We start from the raw sequence: 20,048 nt of genomic DNA on the forward strand, positions 1-20,048 counted from the left end.
CTCCGCCCCTTTGAGAGAATTACCAGAAAGGCATCAGGAACGTATGACTGGCCTTTTATCACAGCTTATTTGCAGATAAGAAGTCTTAAGCCACATTTTTAGGCTGTGTAGTCAGGTAGGGGTAATATAAATACATAAAAATCACTGCATAATGTGAACTTGACTGTTGTAAAATTATTTACCTGTAAGAGGAATGGGATGTAAAAAGGCATCTACTAAATATATAAATTTGCAGGCACACAGACACACATATTTATCTGAATGTATATGTATAAAATGGATAAAATCCTGGCCCTGTGGGTACAAGTGGGAGTTTTGCCACCTACTTCAATCGGCCAGGATTTCATCCAGAATTACTAAATTACCTCCCCTCTCACTCTTCATGATGAACAGCTGTGTTGAAATGAAACAAAGGACTGTTAACTGGGAGAGGATATCAGAAATGGGAGGAAGGTTGCAAATCAGTTGAGTCAGGATGGACACAGTTGTGACAGAGTATCTCCAGGTTTGGCAGCTTAATCAGATTGATTGGCAAAATATTCACAGATCTGCTTAAAACCTGCATCTCAGCCTGCAGTATTCTTATCTCTTAGCTTAACTATAAGAATATCCACTGGGCTCAGTTACTGATCAGGTGACTGATCACCTGTATATTCCCAGTGTTACTAGTAACCTAAATGTTTCAAATGTCGTATTTCATGTGTCCAGTGGTGATTCAGGAGAAAAAAAAGAAGGAAGAAACATGCATAATGGCCATGCTGCATATTCATAATCTATATTCTGAACTGCAACTAATAACAGCTCTCAAATTATGAAACCAACACAAACCCAGTTCATCTCAACGATACAGCAGTAAAGAGCTTGAACAGCATTCTCCAAAAAGTAAATAACAAAATATAAAATGGAAAACGAATATGTTACGATTTTTTTTCAAATACAAGGGAAATATGACTCTAAAGGTTTACTATTTATTTGGACATATCAATGCAGGGGGATTAAATCTCTCATGAAGAGTGACTGAAAGCACTTGGAGCCTTATACTAGGAAAAGGATACAATGCTGTAATGTTTTTTTTTTTCTTTCTGTTTCAATTCTGGTTGGAAATCCACCAGCAGGGTTGAGATTTGGCAATAATCAATGAGACTAAAAAATTAGGAACTACATATGCAAAACAATGTAAAGCAGCAATATATTTTGAACTGTTTCACCGAAACTCCTTTTCTGACTCTTCCACTAATAATAATAACAATAGTAATAATAATCCTAGAAGCAGCTGTAGATAAATACATTTAACTTTTTTTTCTTTTGTTCTTCCATCAAACAGAGGACAAACTCACCTCCTGCTGCATCCTGCATTTGACGTCTGGCTACTTTCAGGCCGGCGTATTCTGCAGCTGCTGCAACAGCCTGTGCAAAATCTGCATCAGTAAAAAACGATCCATCTGAGGAGCTAACGCTAGACCGCCCGCTTGAGATGTTATCTTCTTCAGAGGCTGAACCCCAGCCATTGATCATGGACCCTGTTACAGAGCTCTCCAAATCCCCAACGCTGGAGGCAGGCGTCTGCTCAAGGCCACGCAACAGGAGCCTTCTGTTCTGCATCTTGGCAACCTCTATATCTGCCTCATCCTCTTCTTCTTCTGGGGCATCAGTATCCATATCAGAGACCAAGGGCCCTGAGATATATCCATAGGTATGTGGTGGGGAGATAGGCCTTGGAGGCGGTGGAGGACTCACAGGTTGACGTCTGCATAAAAACACAAAGGTAAGAAGAGTTGAAGTCACATAACATAGTTAGAGAAAATAACAGATTGATGAAACTACTTCTTTTGTTTCCTAACAAGCTTGACTTTCTTTTTTTAAATCAACAGAATTCATACCTGAAAGGTATACCCAATAACAATTTAATAACTCTCCCTCCCCCCAAATCCTAGAAGCCATTTCTGCAGGGAAACCTATAGTTGCCTTTGACTGAAGATCTTGCACAATAAGGTTTTACTGCCTTAATTTAAAGCTTTTGTGACAACTGTCCTTGTAATGGATTTGCCAGTCTTCATATTTTTTAGGTTCTGGTATTAGGAGACAGGCAACCGGTTACAAAAAACATGCAAATTATGCTACAGTTCTTGTAAATATAGCTGGTCTGCCAACCTTTAAGGATAAGCTAATTGAGAGCAGCTGGTTCACAGGCACACAGAATTAACACCACTTTGTTCACTTTATCTGATGCCGTGGTTCTCGCTTTAACAGTGACATCGTCACCTACCTCAGCTCTTGCTTTAACATCATCTGCTATCTCACCAAATCTTTAGTTTTTTATCTGCTTGTCCACTCTTCCAAAGCACAGATTTCTATTTCATTTTGCTATACTTCTATCAAGCTGACTGAACACAGAAATACTACTGTACACTACCACCAGCAGAATCATATTCTAGATGCCTGGTTCTGATCAGAAACAGATAATATTCAGCAGAACTACAAGTAAGGCTAATAACAAGTATGAAAAATAGTAATTTAGACACTATTTTTGCTAAAAAAATGCCACTTACAACCCTCCCAAAAAGCACCACTGAAAATGTATTCTTAATTGGAAAGTATTGTTACAACATATTCAAAACAGAAAACGCCCTTCTTAGAATGGGCTATAGCTGTTGAGCATAGAACATCCAAGTCCTAAATAGCAACACTATGGGTCATATCAAAGCTGTTAGATGGGAAGGGTAGTCAGCCAACCCTTACAAATAAAATAAATAGAATTCTGTGAATCTTTTTTAACTGATGAAATGGATGTAGCAAAGAAGAAAAACAATGTTTGAAAAAGTAAGATAAAATAGACAAATGTAGTAACTAACAGTTCTAGGACTTTCAGCAAAGCTAGACTTAACCATTGTAGGAAGAACAAAATAATTACACATTTTATTTTTTCCGTCCATTTCAATAAGTAAGGCGTATGCCCTAGGAGCTTACATTGGAATGTCCTTCCAGATAGTTCTGCCCCTACTACTGATGACATTTATGGAGACTAGCCATGCATCTTTGTGTTGAGCAAACTTTCTGCTTTCCAGGCAGCTGGTGGCTGGTTACGCACGTTTGCATACATCTCCACCAATGCCTACTCCATTCTGTACATCAGTATGCATCTCCCACTCTCCAGAACATGGTAGCTCTGGTTCTGGAAAGTCACTCATAACACACCGCTCACTTAGCATTTCCCTTTTTGATTAGTGTCCAGCTAGTTTAACCTCTAAATAACCCAGTAAACTTAAGTGATTAAAATGAAGATTTCTTTGCTTCGACATAGCAGGGCCAATGGAAATTACAGAAAAAAATTATTAACCACACACTAATAAAAGGAGTGTAAAGACTCAGGAAGATAGACAAAGAAAAAAAGGTACACAGTACAAGAAGTGTTACCATAAAGAACAAAGAAAACAAAACAAGGCAGGTCAGGTAGAAGTGGGGAACAAAAGCAAACGCAGATGCAGGCCCTTTAAAAAAAAAGATTAACTACTGCTTACTTAAAAAAGAGAAACTTAAAAATGAACTAACTTTTAAAAAAAAACTCTGGAAAATGCATCCATAGATGACCAGTAAGCTATATTAACGAAATCAAAGTTCTATAGTCTACTCGTCAAGATTGAATTCATCTGATCATAATAGGTCTGCATTTCACTAAAAATAGAAAGTATGACTAGAATATTGCAGGCAAATTTGTATATTTGTGGTAATAAACAATATGTGCAAACCGCTGGAGGAAGAACAATAATAAAAGAAATATAATTTGGGATGGAAAAAGCTGTGCCTTCTTAACAAAAAGCACGGCAAGTAAGCATCATACATAAAAAACCTCATTCAGAATTCACTGTTTTATGTAAGGGGAACTGTGAGAGTGTATATGCAAAATAGTTTGTATTAAAAGCAACTCAGAGAAGAAACAAAATTTCCCCATAACAAATATCTATCTTTATTAATGTTGGTCAATCCTTTAAATAAAGGTAGGTGGAAATGTTAAGAAAATTTTGCAAGCAATAATTTCCTGTATTAGGATTTATGAGAAGAGGAAAATCTATAGGTTATATAAATTATATATTTATATATATTCATACATATTGGTGACAAGTTAATTGCACAGTTACTGTGAAATAATGCATGCTATTTTATGGTAATAATGCAGTAAATCTATTGGAAACAATGGAACTGTAATTATATGGTAAGCTGTGTTAACGATACCACTTTAATATCCTGATGACTGTGAATTTAACTTGTGTCAGCATCATACGTACCACAAAGTGATATACTGCATTTCTTTCCACAGTGTAATAATAAAGCAACTTAATTACCTATTTCTTAGGTTACAAATACTTCTAGCGTCCTGGATCAGAAATTAAATATTAACAGGATAAATATAATGAGGAAAATCTTGGCCTCGCTGAATTCAAGGGGAATTTTCAGTGGGGCCAGGATGACTTTTGTCATCTCTCTCTCTCATTACATTTGCACTGACACACCTCCGGTCAGGTTGGTGCTGTATGTGTCCCAGATCCTCCTGACAGTCCTGTAACATGGGCTGGAGTTCTTCCTGGGGAGAGGGGGTGAGAGTGGCAGTTGACTGATGGCTGTAGGAGACAGCGGCTGGAGAGGAAGCTGCTCCTCGGACAGGTGGAGTAGGACCTCGCTCGTCTTCTTCCTCTTCCTCTAGCTCATCCTGCTGCAGATACATCCTTGCAGGTGGGACAGGACAAGGAATTTCTTGGTCATAGCTAAAATGAATTTTTTACAAAAATAAGGAGTTAATTTTTTTACTATGTAATTAGCAAATCTGATACATGTATAAATAGCACAGAAAAAATCATTTTGTATGTGCTCTTGAACACAGCTTCATAAGGATACACTGAGTGGATGTACACCGATGTCAGTAAGTGATCTCTCTGAATGGCCACACTACAGCTAGTTGAGGAGCACCAGAACGGTACTGAAGCAAGGTCTCACTGCCAGCTTGTAGGGCAAATTACAGTTCAATTAACTAGTGATTAAAGTGAGAAATGGATGATGTATTCATCTTTCTTACCTTTCATCCACTGAAAGACTGTAATCTTCACTATTGCTATGGGGAGGTGGATGTGCTGGAGGGGGTGGAAGAAGATCTGCCCAGTTCATGCCAGCTTGCTTGGGAGCCTTTGGGGTCCGAGCACCCTTCTTGTGCCCTTGACTCCCTATGAATAAAAAGCAATATCTATTCGTAATGCTTTTAAGTATCATTCACTGCTGTGCTTTGAAAAACAAAATAACTGTAGTGCCTCCCATATCCTCTTGAATTTCCTCAATTTACTGTTATGCTGAGTTGGAATAAACTGGCATTCCTCCTTTTTACACCAATTTGTAATTCTAGCTTCTTTGTAAAATTGTATTTTTAAGCGGTTGAATTTAACCAGAAACTTTACATATCATGGAAAAAGCACATGGGATACAAAACTTGAATTGTTAATAAATAGCCAAAACGCGATAAAACCATAAATGAATTTTACAAGCAATGTCATTAAGAGTGAGCTTCCTACTTCTATTAATTACATTATAGATTATCATCTAAAACAAATGAGCTGTAGACATATTTTCTAAAGTGCCTTTATACTATTTAATTGCTGGAACCTAAAATACAATATGATACAGATATGATCTATTAAAGTTCCACTGTTGCATTAAGTCACTGAATATATGTAATTTGTACTTGTCCACTGAAACGTTTTAGGCACAATGAAATTACTAGTTTTAGTCTAAATGGCAGGTGCAGTTGAAAATAATTGCTAGAAGAACTAAAATAACAGAAAAAGAAGAAAGAAGATCGATGAGGTATGGCACAAATGTTTTCAACTACTATTACTGGGAAATTATAGCTCATAATAGAACAATGCAGCTTTAACAGTTCCAATAACTTTGAATAAGACCAATTATTCAGGTGGTCTTGAATTTTAACTTTGGACATGGCTATGATCAGAACTGACTATCATTGTTCCTCTGTATACAATTTTATCCTTCTTTGCTATTTTTACTTCTTTAATTGTATATAAAGTCACTCTATTTTTGAGTGTGTTTTAGAACACTTCACATTTCTCTCTTCAACTGAAGAATGGTTTTATATTACCACAGTTGAGCCTTACACTCTGGATTAAATATGTTGCAGTGAGATTTAGGAAGCTTGTTTTCCTCACTTCTACTGTCTCAGATTTTCCAGTCTTATGGACAGTAGTTCTGCTTATTATTGTCCCACAGTAGCTGCCAGATAAAAGCATGTTTTAGTTCTGTACAACTATTTTTTCTGGTATCTCAATATGTCAAGCAAGACCCTAGCTATCCCAAGGCAACCATCATCTTCATTCTCTGCCCTAAGCACCATGATATATACTAGATTCAGCACAATTAATTTATTACTTTGGTCACCTTGCTTCATTCCTGCTGGAGTTCTTGGTATAGGACTATCAATTTTTAGTGTTATGAATAACCTTAATACGGTGTCAGCATGGAGAATACCATCTTCTCATTTTTAATTTGGATGGGTTCATACCCCTGAGATGTTTCATGCTGAATTTTAACTCTTAACATCTTTAAGCACAGGCTCAGCACCCCATCCCCATGGTGAACACCTGGGAACAGGCAAAAGGCTGGTTCCCAGACAAGCACTCCTGAGCAGCTGGTAGAATTAGGAGCCATGCTTATCTTACCCCAGCCACTGAGAATTCAGGTCACCCAAAGGCACAGCAGGCTCACCTACATGTTTATGCCTCAGTCACCTCAGATAAAATGCAGTGCAAGTTAGGATTAAGGCCACTAGGCTATCAAAGGCAACAGCAGAACAAAAGGTCAAAACAAAAGCCCTAGTCTTGATTAGTAGATGTAAAGTCCAGGAAGATGATGACTGTGGCCATAACTCATAATAATTGGCTCAATATAAATAAACATAGGCTAAGTATCAGACTTACAGTAAAGCCTATGTGTAGTTTCTGGTTTAGCTCTGAACACCAGTTTAGCACCACACACCTTTACAGAAATCAAAGCTGAAAGCGAACAGGTCATACCAATATGAGAAGCAATAACTTTTGAACTAAGCCATATTCTGTGGTTCCAAAGCACAGAGTGCAATTTCAGCGCCCTGGTCAACATTCTCCAGCACTAAAAGCTGTCTAATTTCAAGATTTTTACAAAAGATGTTGAGATATTTTTCGCAGGAGATGCTGATGAGAGAATTTAACTTCAGTTATCTACTTACTACATTTGAAAGACATACAGGAGTAGTTTTGACACAGAGCCACTGAAATCTCTGAAAATTATATTTATCCATGCATGCTTTTTTACTCAGCAAAATGCATGGGTTTAGTTTAAAAATGAAAAATTTCTTACAGCAGTTCTCTTAGGTATTAATCATATGTTCTGGTACCCTGAGCCCATTCATGAATAAGGTTGTCTTGGGTGAGAAGACTCAAGAGATGGAACAGAAGTCAGTAAAGTATCAAGAAGGTAATTCATAAATTGAAATTTTTTTTTTTTTTTTTTAAATACAGCTGAAAAGGCATTTCTGTGAGTGCCCATCTGGAGACCATAATATTAACCATTAATATTAGGAAGTTCAGCTTCTACCCAATTTCATGGCTTTCACAATTTTGGACAATCAATTAATTGATTGACATTTAGATGGCACTAAGCAGCCACGAAGATGCAACAGAAATACAGGCACCTACTGGGCTGATTTTTAGGCTCTATCATTGTCAGTGGGTCCCTCCCTGTCATCCCTTCTGTAAGTCCAGTAAGTAGTGCTAACAATCCCTAGAGTGTCCAAACACCAAAAAACCTCATGTTTGGTAAGCACTGTAGATACTCACCGGAGGTACTACTGCCTCTGTCCGAGCTGTTGTAGGATCCCCCTGTATTCTGGTCATAGGACTGGTTGTATGGAATAGTTGGAGCAATGTTGTCATTTACCCGGTAATCTGCAAGTTTAATAGTATAGTTAATGCTACCCTTCAGAAACACATTTACGTTTATATACCTGCTTTGTAACACAAAGTCAGAGCTCCTGAAAATAGTGACGAATTAACTCATTTTTTTTGAAAGGAAAATCATCCTATAATCATGTTTTATTTTTACCTTGCCTATAATTGTAAGTTTAACGAAAATCACGGGAACTTAGTAGCTCCACGGCAAAAATGAAGTAAAAATGAAATATTATGCACAGGGCTGTCGCAATGCCTCCGCATCAATTAAGTCTCAGTGGATACATGCAGGACCTGTGTGAGCATTTTGCATACGAATAGACTGTCACCTTGATTGATTTTCCATGGTCTCTGCTTAATTTACACATGCAGGGCAGCCAATGGACTGTGGTAGCTACTTTTTGTATTACAAAGGTGACAAACCCACGTAGGAGTCAGCCCGATATTACAAGGGCTGAATGAGCTGCTGGAGCAACAATGCAGCTCCACTGAATTTGGTTTACAACAGAAGAGGTCTTTGTTTAATGCCTGCTGGCTCCAAGGAGATTTCTATTTATATTGGGTCATGCAGGTTCTAGCTACAGGCAGAGCCTTGTATTTTTCCTAATGGCTATTACCGTAACTTCCTTCTCCAGTTCCAAAACACTTGATATACATATGTTACTTTTAAATATAGATTTGGAAACCAGATCTGTAAAACTTTATCAGAAGTAAAATACTCATCTGACAAAACAGTACTCTCATGCCAAAAAGGAATAATAATTTACAGAGAACAGAAAGCAGCTGAGTTACTCTTCTTACAGCAAATAAAACTGCGTCATAAACACAAACCACTGGACATAAAGTAGTGACAATGAAGCACAGCATGTAACTCATCAAAATGGTTATTTCCCGTCACAAAAGCTATAGGTATAATCATCAGCAAGATGGTTTTGACTTAGGAAACGAGAAAACCAAGATCAGAATATTGACTCATAAAATAGCAAATCAAAACAAAAATAAACAAAACTAAGAATCAGTCCCCATCTGCTGCAGAAATGTTTGTGATAATGTAAGCATGGGAAAAAGAGCAAAATGATAAATTCCACACCAGAGTGTATTCTGTAATAGTTTCTCAGCCTAGTTGCATTCCAGAGACCACGCTGAAGCCCTACATACCACATATGTTTACACAGAGGATAAACAGTAAATCAACACTCTGAAATATGTATATATGACTGTCAGCAGACAATGCTTTAAGGGGGCCTTTCCACACTACAATATGCTAAAGAATATGCAGCTGTAATATACACAGTTTGAAAGATGCAGTATCTTCCAGGGCATAAAAACCAAACATGTTTTAATTCCAAAACAGATATGTAATACACAGTTCATAAAAGAAAACATAATTACAAAAAAAAATACAGCTTTCACCCTCTAGGAAGGAGCTAAAAAAATTGAATTTTCTTTTGACATGTTTATGTCAAGGGAAGGTGTCATATTTTATATTGCCCTTTGAACTCCTCTGTGAGTAGATGGGTCCAGTAGAGAAATCAACATTCCTGCAATGAAACGTATCTTTTTACTGGATAACTTAGTACTATGCGATCACTCGAGTTACAACAATCCATGCAAAAAGTTCCAAGTTAGAATGGGTCCAGTTCCTAGGGATATTGTTTTGCAAATCAGGTTATTAAAAGAGGTTGCATGGTAGCCTGGAGGACTAGCAAGAAATCACATACCTATTTCTTCCAACTCCCACACATTATATTAAAGAAACATGCCCTCAAGGCCACAAAAGTACATTCTGATGTTTCCCGTTAACACTGAAATCAATTTATTTTTAGCTTCTGGATCCACAGACTTCAGTCGGGGTAACAAAGGAATTTAGTTTCCAGAACTGTGTGTGGTAGCATTGCCTCTCAATATGTGAATCGAAGGCTTGCTAGGAACAAGTCTAAAATGAATTGGATCGCTCCATTTGTGTCCCCAGTGTACAACACAATACAATTTTACAGAGTTTGATATGCAAAATTTCATTCGTTTACATGAACATGTAGATTTAATTAGTCTCCATTCACGACTGGGAAGAGTGGGTTGACCTATTTAAAATTTAAGGTAGAGTATAATGTGACTACCATGCATCTGGCTTATGAATAAAATATCTGGCCTCTGTCCTAACCAATCCCTTAACTACTATTAAATTTAAATTAATCTCAAATCCATAGGAAATGTATTTTATTTAACTCTTTTCTAAAGACACAGCCTGTTATTTTTTATAATAAATTCAATATCTGAAGGTTATTGTGGTGCTAATTAACTTTCCGACACCGCTAACTGTGGATTTCTAAATCTAAAGAGGGAGAAGTCTAAAAGCACTGCAGCAGTCTGTAATTGCTGAACCTGAAAGCTTTAGACTCCCAGCACCAGAAGGTCAAAACTCCTCTGATGCCTAAAGAGGAGAAACAAGCTAAAAGCTCTTCACCTTTGTTTAATTTGTTTTGCTCCATAATGTTGTACTGTATGGGTGCAACCTCTTGCTTTTGCTGAACAGAGGGTTTCCAGTGTTTCTCATTCGTATCCCCGCTGCCATTGTTAACATTATTGCTGATATTTGACTGGATGAGTTGAGTGGTGGCATAAGGAGTGGGCTGCCCAGGCTGGCTGACAAATCTTCCGTCCTTTAGATTTGGACTATTGAAGGTTTTCATCTCATTGATTTTGTTGCTGAGGTCCACATCACCATATACAGTTGACTCAGGCAACATCAGGTTTGTTTGCTTGTTGTCCAGCTGATTGTTGTAATTTGCTATACAATCGGCTAACCACAGAGGAAAGAAAAAAGAAAAGGTCATTCTGTTCGCTTACACTATACTTCCAATGAAATTCCCTTTAAAAATTTTTTAGTGCATAACTATATGACTTGCATCCATGAAGCAGAGATATTTTAACTATATAATTTACAGAATATGATTTACCTTATACGCTACTGCTTCAAAAGTAGCGGTCACTGTTTTGATTCACTGCAAACTCAGACCTTCCAAATCGTATCTACAATGACTTACCTTGCTGGGCTTTTTCTACGGTCGCCATATACACATTTATATTTTTAGACATTATTCTCAGAGTAGCATAAATACCTAGTCCATAACTGTGATTAAAATATTTTACATTCAAAGAAAAATCAACCAAAGGCTAATAATGGCAATAACTAAACATGACAGTCATTTCATGTCAAAATAGAACAAAGAGCATTTAGACTCTTATACTTGTGATAAGAAAAAGAGAAACAAATAGATGTCCATAAAACAGACTGAAGAATGATTACACGTAATAGAATTAAAAAGAAACAGTACAATGTGAAAGGTAACTCCATACCCAGTAGCAAGACTTTATTTGATCATTGTTTCCGTGTACAATCTTAGATTTTGGTTTGAAACAAAAAGACAGGAAAGCAGTCCGGAATTTTTGCTGATTATTAGTTGCTTTGGATATTGCAAAATAAGGAATACCATAGTAATACCATTGTCCTGTGTGCTGAATATGTATCACATAGACAGCATGAATTGATTCTTCTAATAGTTACGGTATCTTGAGATCACCACTTATTGCATAGAGTGAATCAGAGATGTACTGATGCTCTGGCCACTACTGTGTGAACCAGTGGCTCTGCCTTCCTGTGTTCTCTTGCCTCTACGTGGAAGTAGCTCCACACACTTTTTTTCCTCTCTGTATCCCGTCCGCTGGAAAAATACTGAATGGAGTAACACAGTCGGTGGGTCGGCAGTTAGAAGGCTGAGTGAAACCAGCATTCAATGATCATTAAGCAAAAATTCTCATTTGCCAGCTGATTAACGCATCAATAATTACATAACAATCACCAGGAATACAGTTTTCCTCCATTAAAAAGATGTGGTATTTATGCTAATGAGTTTGATTCAAAACCTGAAGTCCATTACCTGTGGCCACAATTAGTTTACTGGAGAGGGTGCCAAGAAAAGCTAAGTACAGATCTCAGGATTTGACCATTAAATAAAATAACTACCAAATATAGAGCACGATCAATTTCAAAAATATTCCCTGATACATACATCTTTTTTGAGAAATATTTCCTGAAAAAGAGAAATAAAATACTACTTGAGGAAGAAAACCACTGATCCACATTTTCAGTGATTAAGGAACAGTATCACAACATGCCACATACAGCTTATCATTGCACATTTCATGCCCCCCAGCTTGTGTTTTTTGAAGGTTTTACTGTTTGATATATTTTTCCTTCTTACGTGAGCTGTTATTTGTTGCTTCACAGTCTTCAACTTGATTTCTACTTTTTAAATATTTTTCTCTCACCTACTGAAACCATGTTAGTCTTTCTACCTTTCCAAGTCTGTTGTATTATATTGGGCAATTGTATATCCAGCATATTCTCCATTCCTAATACCTCATGCTTTGCTATAATATCCTTGCAGAGCCACTTATAACATATATTTTAACCTCTTTCCATTTTCAGCTACATCTGATTTGTGTGTAGGGCAATATAATCAATACAGTATATGCAGTAGGTATAGTAGGTACATTTTTTTTTCATAGACACATTAGAATTCCTTATACAAAGCACTTAAACATAAGTGGTTTACCACTTTTTTTAGAATAGCAGAAGATTTATTCTGTTAGATTTTTTTATAGCATCTACTTTTAGAACAACTTGTTCCTGTTCCGTAGGCTTGGAAGAGAGTACTATACTTAAAAGAAATTAGAAATGCACAGTTACTTAGTATATTCACAGCTATAGAAGGGACATCCAACCCTGCTGCTTCAGAGCATAAGCCAAGCCCGAGCTGACATAATTAAGAATATTTGCTAGATTTTCCAGGACAGAAGAGACCACTATCAACATCCTGTCTGACCCTCAAGCTCATAAGAAAGGAATCACTTTCCAACACAACCAAGCTTAATAGAACAGCTAAATTGAGAAAGAATCCACTGCACCTCACGACAAGATGTTATAATAGTTTACAACCCTCAAAAATGTGCATTCTCTTCCTTTTCTGAATTTGTTAAGTTTCAATTACTAGACCTTGGTATGTCTATACTTGCCACAGTAAAGTATCTCTGTATCAGAAATATTTTTACATAGATAATTGTGGATTTGATATCCTCAGGCAGGGTAAGACACAAGTCTCTAATGTTAAAATCTCTCACCTTCCTCCGAAGCACCTGGCACTGGTCACTGTCAGACAGCATATTGCAGGAGATAAATTACCACCATCACATTATGGCTAGTTTCACATTAATTACAGGAGGTAATGCTGTTTTGCACTTATGGAACTTCACTATAGGTAATCATACTCCCTCTTTGAAATGCTGGGAAATGCTACTAGCACAAATCAGCAAGAGATGCTGGTAGTGGAAAAGAGTCATTTTCATTCCTCACCAGAAACACAAACTGGGTTAAAACAAAAGGAACCCAAGGTCCGTGTATAACAAGCTGTGCAACAATTAGCACTTCCAGATATATTTTTCTAACCGTATTCTCATGGAACTCACCAGGTTTTCTTCAAGAGCACTCTGAGTCCTGCCTAAGCTCCCAGGAACTACCACTTAACCTAACATTTCATAATTGCTTTTAGAGTGTGAAGTTAACGTTTTTATCCACGTGCCCTAAACAGAAAAACAGCTATCCAATTTCATACAGAACGGCACCCAAAGGGAGGTTTTGGATGTGCCAAAGTATACTGACTGTCTTACAAATACTGTAGCAATGTTTTATATCTTGCTTCCCATCACACTCAAACCAAAAGGAAAATCTCACTAGTGTCATTTTGCTACTTCTTCTCCATCCAAGCTACAGGGATGTACAGAACAACCTAAAAAATGACTTTATCTGCTCTATTTCAGATGCTGAAACATATCAGTTCAGTGTGACTCTTGATAACACTGACCTTTGCAGGGGCTTCTTTAGCCTACAGCTTGCTACTACTATCCAAAGGGGACTGAAAAAAGGGATCCAAAAAGGAGACCAAAAGCATAATCATGACATAAAGCAGAAACTATATTAAGTCTAAATGCATTGGAAATAAAAACCCAAACAAACCTGTATGATCTCTCAGGTATTAGAAGTATATATTCTGTAAAGAAGATTCCTTAGCAAGGTAGAAACATATCTAACCTGGTCGACTGTACGTCGTGAGGTTGCTGTCACTGTTTCCGTTGCCGGAGGTGCAGCAGTTGATGGAGCAGTCATTGTGATTGTTCCCTGTGTTAGGCCAAGTATCTGCTAGCCATGGCTGAGTGGCCGGTTCACTGATGTTTAGGAGTCCTGGCCTTTAAAAACAAAGCTTGGTCATTTCAAAAATTAAACAAAAGCATTTCCACATTGCAATTATTCTCAAAAGGTTAGATATTACAAAGTGACATCACATATTCAAAGGCTTGAGAACTGGAAAATACAGCTTGATTCAACCATTTAACAGTTTCCTATATAACCTTTTCCTTGCCAAAGAGACTCTGAAGTGAACAGCCAAGGACAGCATCAGTTCAGTTTGCTGAACTACTATGTTTTTGTGTAACCTTCACCTATCACTTTGGGTTTGGTTTTGGGGTTTTTTGGGGTTTTGGTTGGTTGGTTGGTTTTTTGGTGTTTGTTTTTTTTTTTTCTGGGAAGGTTGTATCTTTATTTTTTCTGCCCCTTCTCCCTTTCTTAAAGAAAGCAAGGTAAAAAAGCAGAAACTTGAGAGTCAAACAAACAGAATTTTACACATGGAACTGAGATGGATAGGTGGAAATAAGAGCTGAGTTTAAATGTCAATACTCCCAAATTCTTGGTGATAGTAGTACTGTAGCAGATCAAAGAGAACAGCAGATTACACAAACCTCTGTCGCTTGGGAGTATTTGGATCTCACTAAGCATACTGAGTGTGCGACACCTCTCTGTTAATGAGTAAGCCACTCATTTAAACTTTATGTGGGTGGCACAGCAGCAGCTCCTAAGCAAGTTTCATGTAACTGGGAATACTCAACACCTTTAAAAATATCCAGATATGGATGCTGTGTATTGGCTGCATTTGGAATAAAGTATATTCCTGCCATCAGCAGAAATAATAGCATTCCTTGGTTTCCAAGTTGCTGAATTTTTCTAGTGAGCATGAAAGACGCCCCGATGAACATTTTGTAGAATATTTGCTGCCTCTTCAATTTTCACACTACCAACACAATGGCATGTTATAAAGTCCCCTAACAACTTAAGATTGTCTTTGATAACTAAGGCGCTTTTAAAAATAGATAATTTTAGCCACTGTAATATATATATAAAAGAAGGAACACAGTCTCTTTCATCACTGGATTTAACAGGCAACTTTTCATTTGAAATAGTGCAGAAACTAGTCTCCATAGTATTAGATGTGATGCTCTTCAAGAATAAAATATGCTAATCCTCTTAAACTGCAAATTGAGAGTACAAACTGCACATAGTTAGTTGTGGGGGATATAGTCTGCCAGAGCCACAGGCTTAAGTCATAGTCTTAGAATGACATTTAAGAGATCTTTACATATATGTGTATATATCTTTCTGTGCTGCATATGTCATCTGACAATTTAACACAGGAGGTGATGAGGCTTGACTTACTGTCAGGCTAACATATCAGCCAATACACACATGCTAAATAATTATTTTTTTGTAAATGTACAATAAATACACAGTTATATAGTTCTGTGAGCAGGCCACTTGATTTGAAATACCCTGCTTTTTTCCCCACCACATTGCTCTTACAATGAAAATACACCTCAAGGCATTTGGAGGAGACAAAGCCTTGCAGAATATTTCAGCACTTTCAAGACTTGTGTACTGGATTTTTGGAGTTATAGGTCCTTTGCTTCTAAAATTTACTGTGCATTCACACCTGCTGTCATGTAAGAAATGTGGTGTGAGGTATACAAGGAGAGGAAAACTCTACTGATTGGAGCCATTTAGGTGGAACCGTATGCAAGAGATGTTTGCACTACAGGTCCGTAGCCTGGTGATGATCAGAGATTGTAATTTCTGAAGATCTTTAACCTTTGCAGAAAATTCCTTGAATCCTTGAATTACTGTACTGGGTCTGGGGTAGGGGTGGACTGAGCAAGAGGTTGTGTGGGTGCCTAGCTGCTGGCTGGAGTCAATCCACCACAATTACCGTTACTTGAATCCTTTCTAGAAAAGGCATTGCCACAGAAATGGATATTTTTTCAGCCTTGTAGAAGTGGGGATTATGGTGAAATATATCACTGAGACATTTTGAATTCTGAATAATGCTTTAACGTGCTCACATAACTGCACTTGGCAAAAATGCTATGCCTCTCCAAAACATTGCAAATATAATTTAAGGAAGTGAAAACCTTAAGTTTGGAAATCAGAGTAAAGGTTCCATATGTAAAAAAATATTTTTTTTTTTATACTGCAGAAGTATGTTTCATATTCCACAAAATATAGTACCTCATACATTCTGCAAATGCTATATATACAAATGAACAAAAGCAGCATAGATGTTAGCACCTTGAATCAATTATATTGCTACATTGTGGCGCTGATCCTTAAAACTAGGACAGGAAAAAATGATGCTGCTTCGCTTAACAGTACCAAAATGACTGTATAGGGTGGAGACCCTTCTGGGTTCATTTCTGCCCTCTGAGTCTATGTGAGTGTGCTTTGTCTAGCTTCTGTTATGGGAAGAGCGAGAAAGCACAGTGGCACAAAGAACACAAAGGATGTTAACTGCGTATCTTTTTGAACAACCTTGTCAGGGAAGGAGAGGGTTCATCTCTGTTCGCTCTTATTTTCTCACTATCCTGGGGTGAAGGCAGCAACCCAGTGATTTACAGATTTGTCCATTCAAAAAAATCACATGGTAACTGTTCTAGGTTTTCCTTCAAGGTTTTATGGCTACAACACCACAGCAGCACACGGTGCTGGACAGAGATGTCTGAAATTGCTCTTAACATGCACTAGGTTCAGCAGCAGCAGCAGAGTAGCACCGCCCTTACACAGCATTCAAGTAGACTGGGAATGTTTAATTATATGCCTAATCTTTACCATTAGCAAATTTTTGTAGGGTCTTGCAAATTAGGAATCACAAGATGCCACTTGTGAAACAGGAACTGATAAAGGAATTTATCACCCAGATGCTCTCTGAGATTTCAGAGTTTATTTCAGCATCGTGCCAATTCTTTAACTGAGATGCTTATATAAAAGAATGCTTGAATGTGACCTAGAAAAAAAAAAAAAGGTGTGCTTCTGAAGCCACACAGCTGTGACCTGCCTTCCTGCTAAAACTGGGTTTTAGCCTCCTGAATAAAACTCCACCTCTACACAGGAAATATAAATTACTGTTTTGGCCACTGCCATTCATTAAGCATAAACACAGCAAACATGTTTTAGACAAATACTTAACCTGAAATGGGCTAGGTTCTCAAAGCAGGGGGCTTTACATTTAAAACCTACCTGTTTCCCTGTCCTTCAGTGCTCTGGCTCTTGCAAGCAATGCTTTAACTGTTTTGCATTCGTAACAAGATTTTTTCTTAAAAAGTCACCTTATAAGCCGTTTATGGCTGCAGCATTTTTTGCCAATAAACGTTTTCATTCTTTGTAGTATTTGTGAACCAGCTATATTTCTTAATCTTCATAAATGCCAGGACTTAATTACTTTTACTCCCTTTATCAGTCGGTAAGCCAGGTCTTTATTTTGAAGTTAAAGTGCTCCCTCTGCTGCTCATTTTTTGAGATGCAGTTTATGCAGATTAACAAAGCTGAAAATATTATGACTTGCTCTTTGGAAATCAACCTAAAAATTCAAACCATATATCCTCCTCCTACATAGGAAAATATATGGCCAAAATGTATAAGTTAATGTAATAAATTAAAACATATCCTCGCAGGTGTTTATTCTCCTATCACTTACAAGGACAATTGTACTCTTAGCATCCTTAAGTTTAGCTGCACACAATTTATAGCTTTAAAAATAAAGCACATAATTACCTGCCTCCACTGCTTACGGCCTCTCCTCCTCTCTGATATGTTACTGAAATAATTAAAGATAAAAAAAGGAAATAATTTAAAAATCATAAAAGACTCCTTAAATAGCAGTATTAAATTTGCCTTTGTTTCATTTTAGCTAAGACAATAAACGTGCATTGTTTATACATTAATTCTGAGTCTCATTCTGCAAGCTATTCCTTTAAATGCAAGTTTATACATAGCACTTGTGTTGCCGGATAACTGGTAGTCTTAGCTCCAACCAAGCTTTATATTTCAGTTCTGTTCTGAGAAACACACACAAACACACGTATCGCTTAAGAAAGCAGGAAGCCATACATCAGGTTGAACTTATCCTTAACATAACTCTGCTGACTTCAGTGGAGTTACTCTGTGGAAGAATTTAGGTCATATATTTATTTCATGAATGGCTAGATGTTAAAGCTTTGCTCTACCTTATTATTTTGGCAAGATTAAAGAGGTATCATGATTCTATAACAGACCTTACTTCCAATGTAAACAATGGCTCATTACAGCTGAACCTACTGCAAAAACACATGCTCTTTCTGAATGTTAGTGCACTATACTCATGGAACAGGCACACTCTAAAAGTCCACAGAAGCTTCACATTTTATACCGTTTTGCAATTAGATTTATTAATGATACTTTTTAAGCTAAAAATTTAAATGTATAAATCTTGGTAGAAAAATGTCTGGCAGAAAGAATACCTCCTAAATTAGAAGGAACAATTTTGCTAGCATTTCAGAAGCATTACACAATAACAAAGTGGATGTCCACATGCATTTAGTTGGCATGGACTGCATATCCTTCATAGGCAGCACCATGGTTGAAAAGTCAGTTTTTAGAATGCAAACATCCAACAAGAAACAGTGCTACAAATTCTGCAGGTTTGAATTGGGTTTGGCAAAGGGTTGAGGAGATTGCCTCCCTGCAAATGCTGATGGATTCTGTATTTTCCAACCAGTAATGTGTTAAAAAAAGCAGCCAAATTCTGCTCTTTAGAAAAACTCCAAACTGGGAGTCTGCAAGAGAGAGATAAATGCTGGCAGTGATTACAATAACAGGATTAAAATGTAGGATGCATTGCTACAGGTAAGTCTTTTACCATAGGTAATGTTAAAGAAGAGGGTCTGGTTCTGTTTGAAATCAATGGAACTGATGACTGGGATCCTAGACTGAAAAAGGATTTTTTTTTTCTTTAAATCTTTTACACACTTTGTGTTTTTTCCAATTGTTTCTTTAAAAATCTTAGTGCTATTTATTTTGCAGCTGTGACATATCTCACGGAGCCCTGATATTTTCTTTTAATGTTAAGAATCCAACTGAGAAAACACCCGTTAGCTAACCTACCAACCTCTGCAGAGTTTCAGTGGTGTGCTACGACTGCGATTGCAACAGAAGCCCTCTGTTAAGCCAATTAAACTAACAGCAAAATAATAATAGTTTGAATTAGTCTCCACCATGGATCTCAAAGGACTTCAGAAACATTAAGGGCCACTCTGACTCATACCGAACAGTAAGCAACTCCACTGAACATAACAGGATGACTTCTGAAACAAGATACTATCCGATGGGATTAAAAGCACGTGGATAAGAATCTCACCCATTACGATTAGGGCTGTGTGGATAAATGCAGAGAGACATGAGATTGCTTCACCTGCAGTCCAGCTTGGAAAGGATGTAACTCAGCTGCTGCCCAGAGGCCAAATTAGAACAGTGCTGATTTAGAGCTAACAGGAGTACGTAACGAGGGGGTAGGTGGATATACATGTCCTGCAAGTCCCATAGACCTCTTGTGAAAATAAAGGATTTAGAACAAAGGCAGATGAGACAACCTGTGTGCTCACTCGGCTGTAGCACTGGTGGGTGCTGCACGTATTCAATTGTATTTACTGTAGAGGAAGAGCCACTGAGCTGCCAGACAGTGAGACCGACTGATGGACAGCTCTACAGAACAGAAAGGCTCTCGTGGACTTTGGTGAGCTACGGCTCAGGTTATGTCATATTTTGTGCATTTCCAAGCAAAAACAAATAGAAAATGATTTTAACACCCCCCCCCC

General features: G+C 37.5%; 1 protein-coding gene across 5 annotated transcripts in view; it reads right to left on the minus strand.

Annotated features, from left to right (window-relative positions):
* Positions 1 to 20,048, minus strand: part of ROBO1 (roundabout guidance receptor 1) — a 736,202-nt gene that overhangs the window by 12,410 nt on the left and 703,744 nt on the right. For 4 of the 5 annotated variants that reach the window (XM_014947370.1, XM_014947371.1, XM_014947369.1 and 1 more), the window contains 7 exons: positions 17,971 to 18,013; positions 14,131 to 14,285; positions 10,447 to 10,782; positions 7,872 to 7,979; positions 5,069 to 5,213; positions 4,509 to 4,760; positions 1,338 to 1,747 (listed from right to left, as the gene is read on the minus strand). In XM_014947370.1, the coding sequence (XP_014802856.1) occupies positions 1,338 to 1,747; positions 4,509 to 4,760; positions 5,069 to 5,213; positions 7,872 to 7,979; positions 10,447 to 10,782; positions 14,131 to 14,285; positions 17,971 to 18,013 (1,449 nt within the window). The remainder of the gene's footprint in view (positions 1 to 1,337; positions 1,748 to 4,508; positions 4,761 to 5,068; positions 5,214 to 7,871; positions 7,980 to 10,446; positions 10,783 to 14,130; positions 14,286 to 17,970; positions 18,014 to 20,048) is intronic. The other variant, XM_014947372.1, reaches the window with a different exon arrangement.

Source organism: Calidris pugnax, unplaced genomic scaffold (genome assembly GCF_001431845.1).
Source record: "Calidris pugnax isolate Ruff unplaced genomic scaffold, ASM143184v1 scaffold95, whole genome shotgun sequence".
Taxonomy (NCBI): domain Eukaryota; kingdom Metazoa; phylum Chordata; class Aves; order Charadriiformes; family Scolopacidae; genus Calidris; species Calidris pugnax.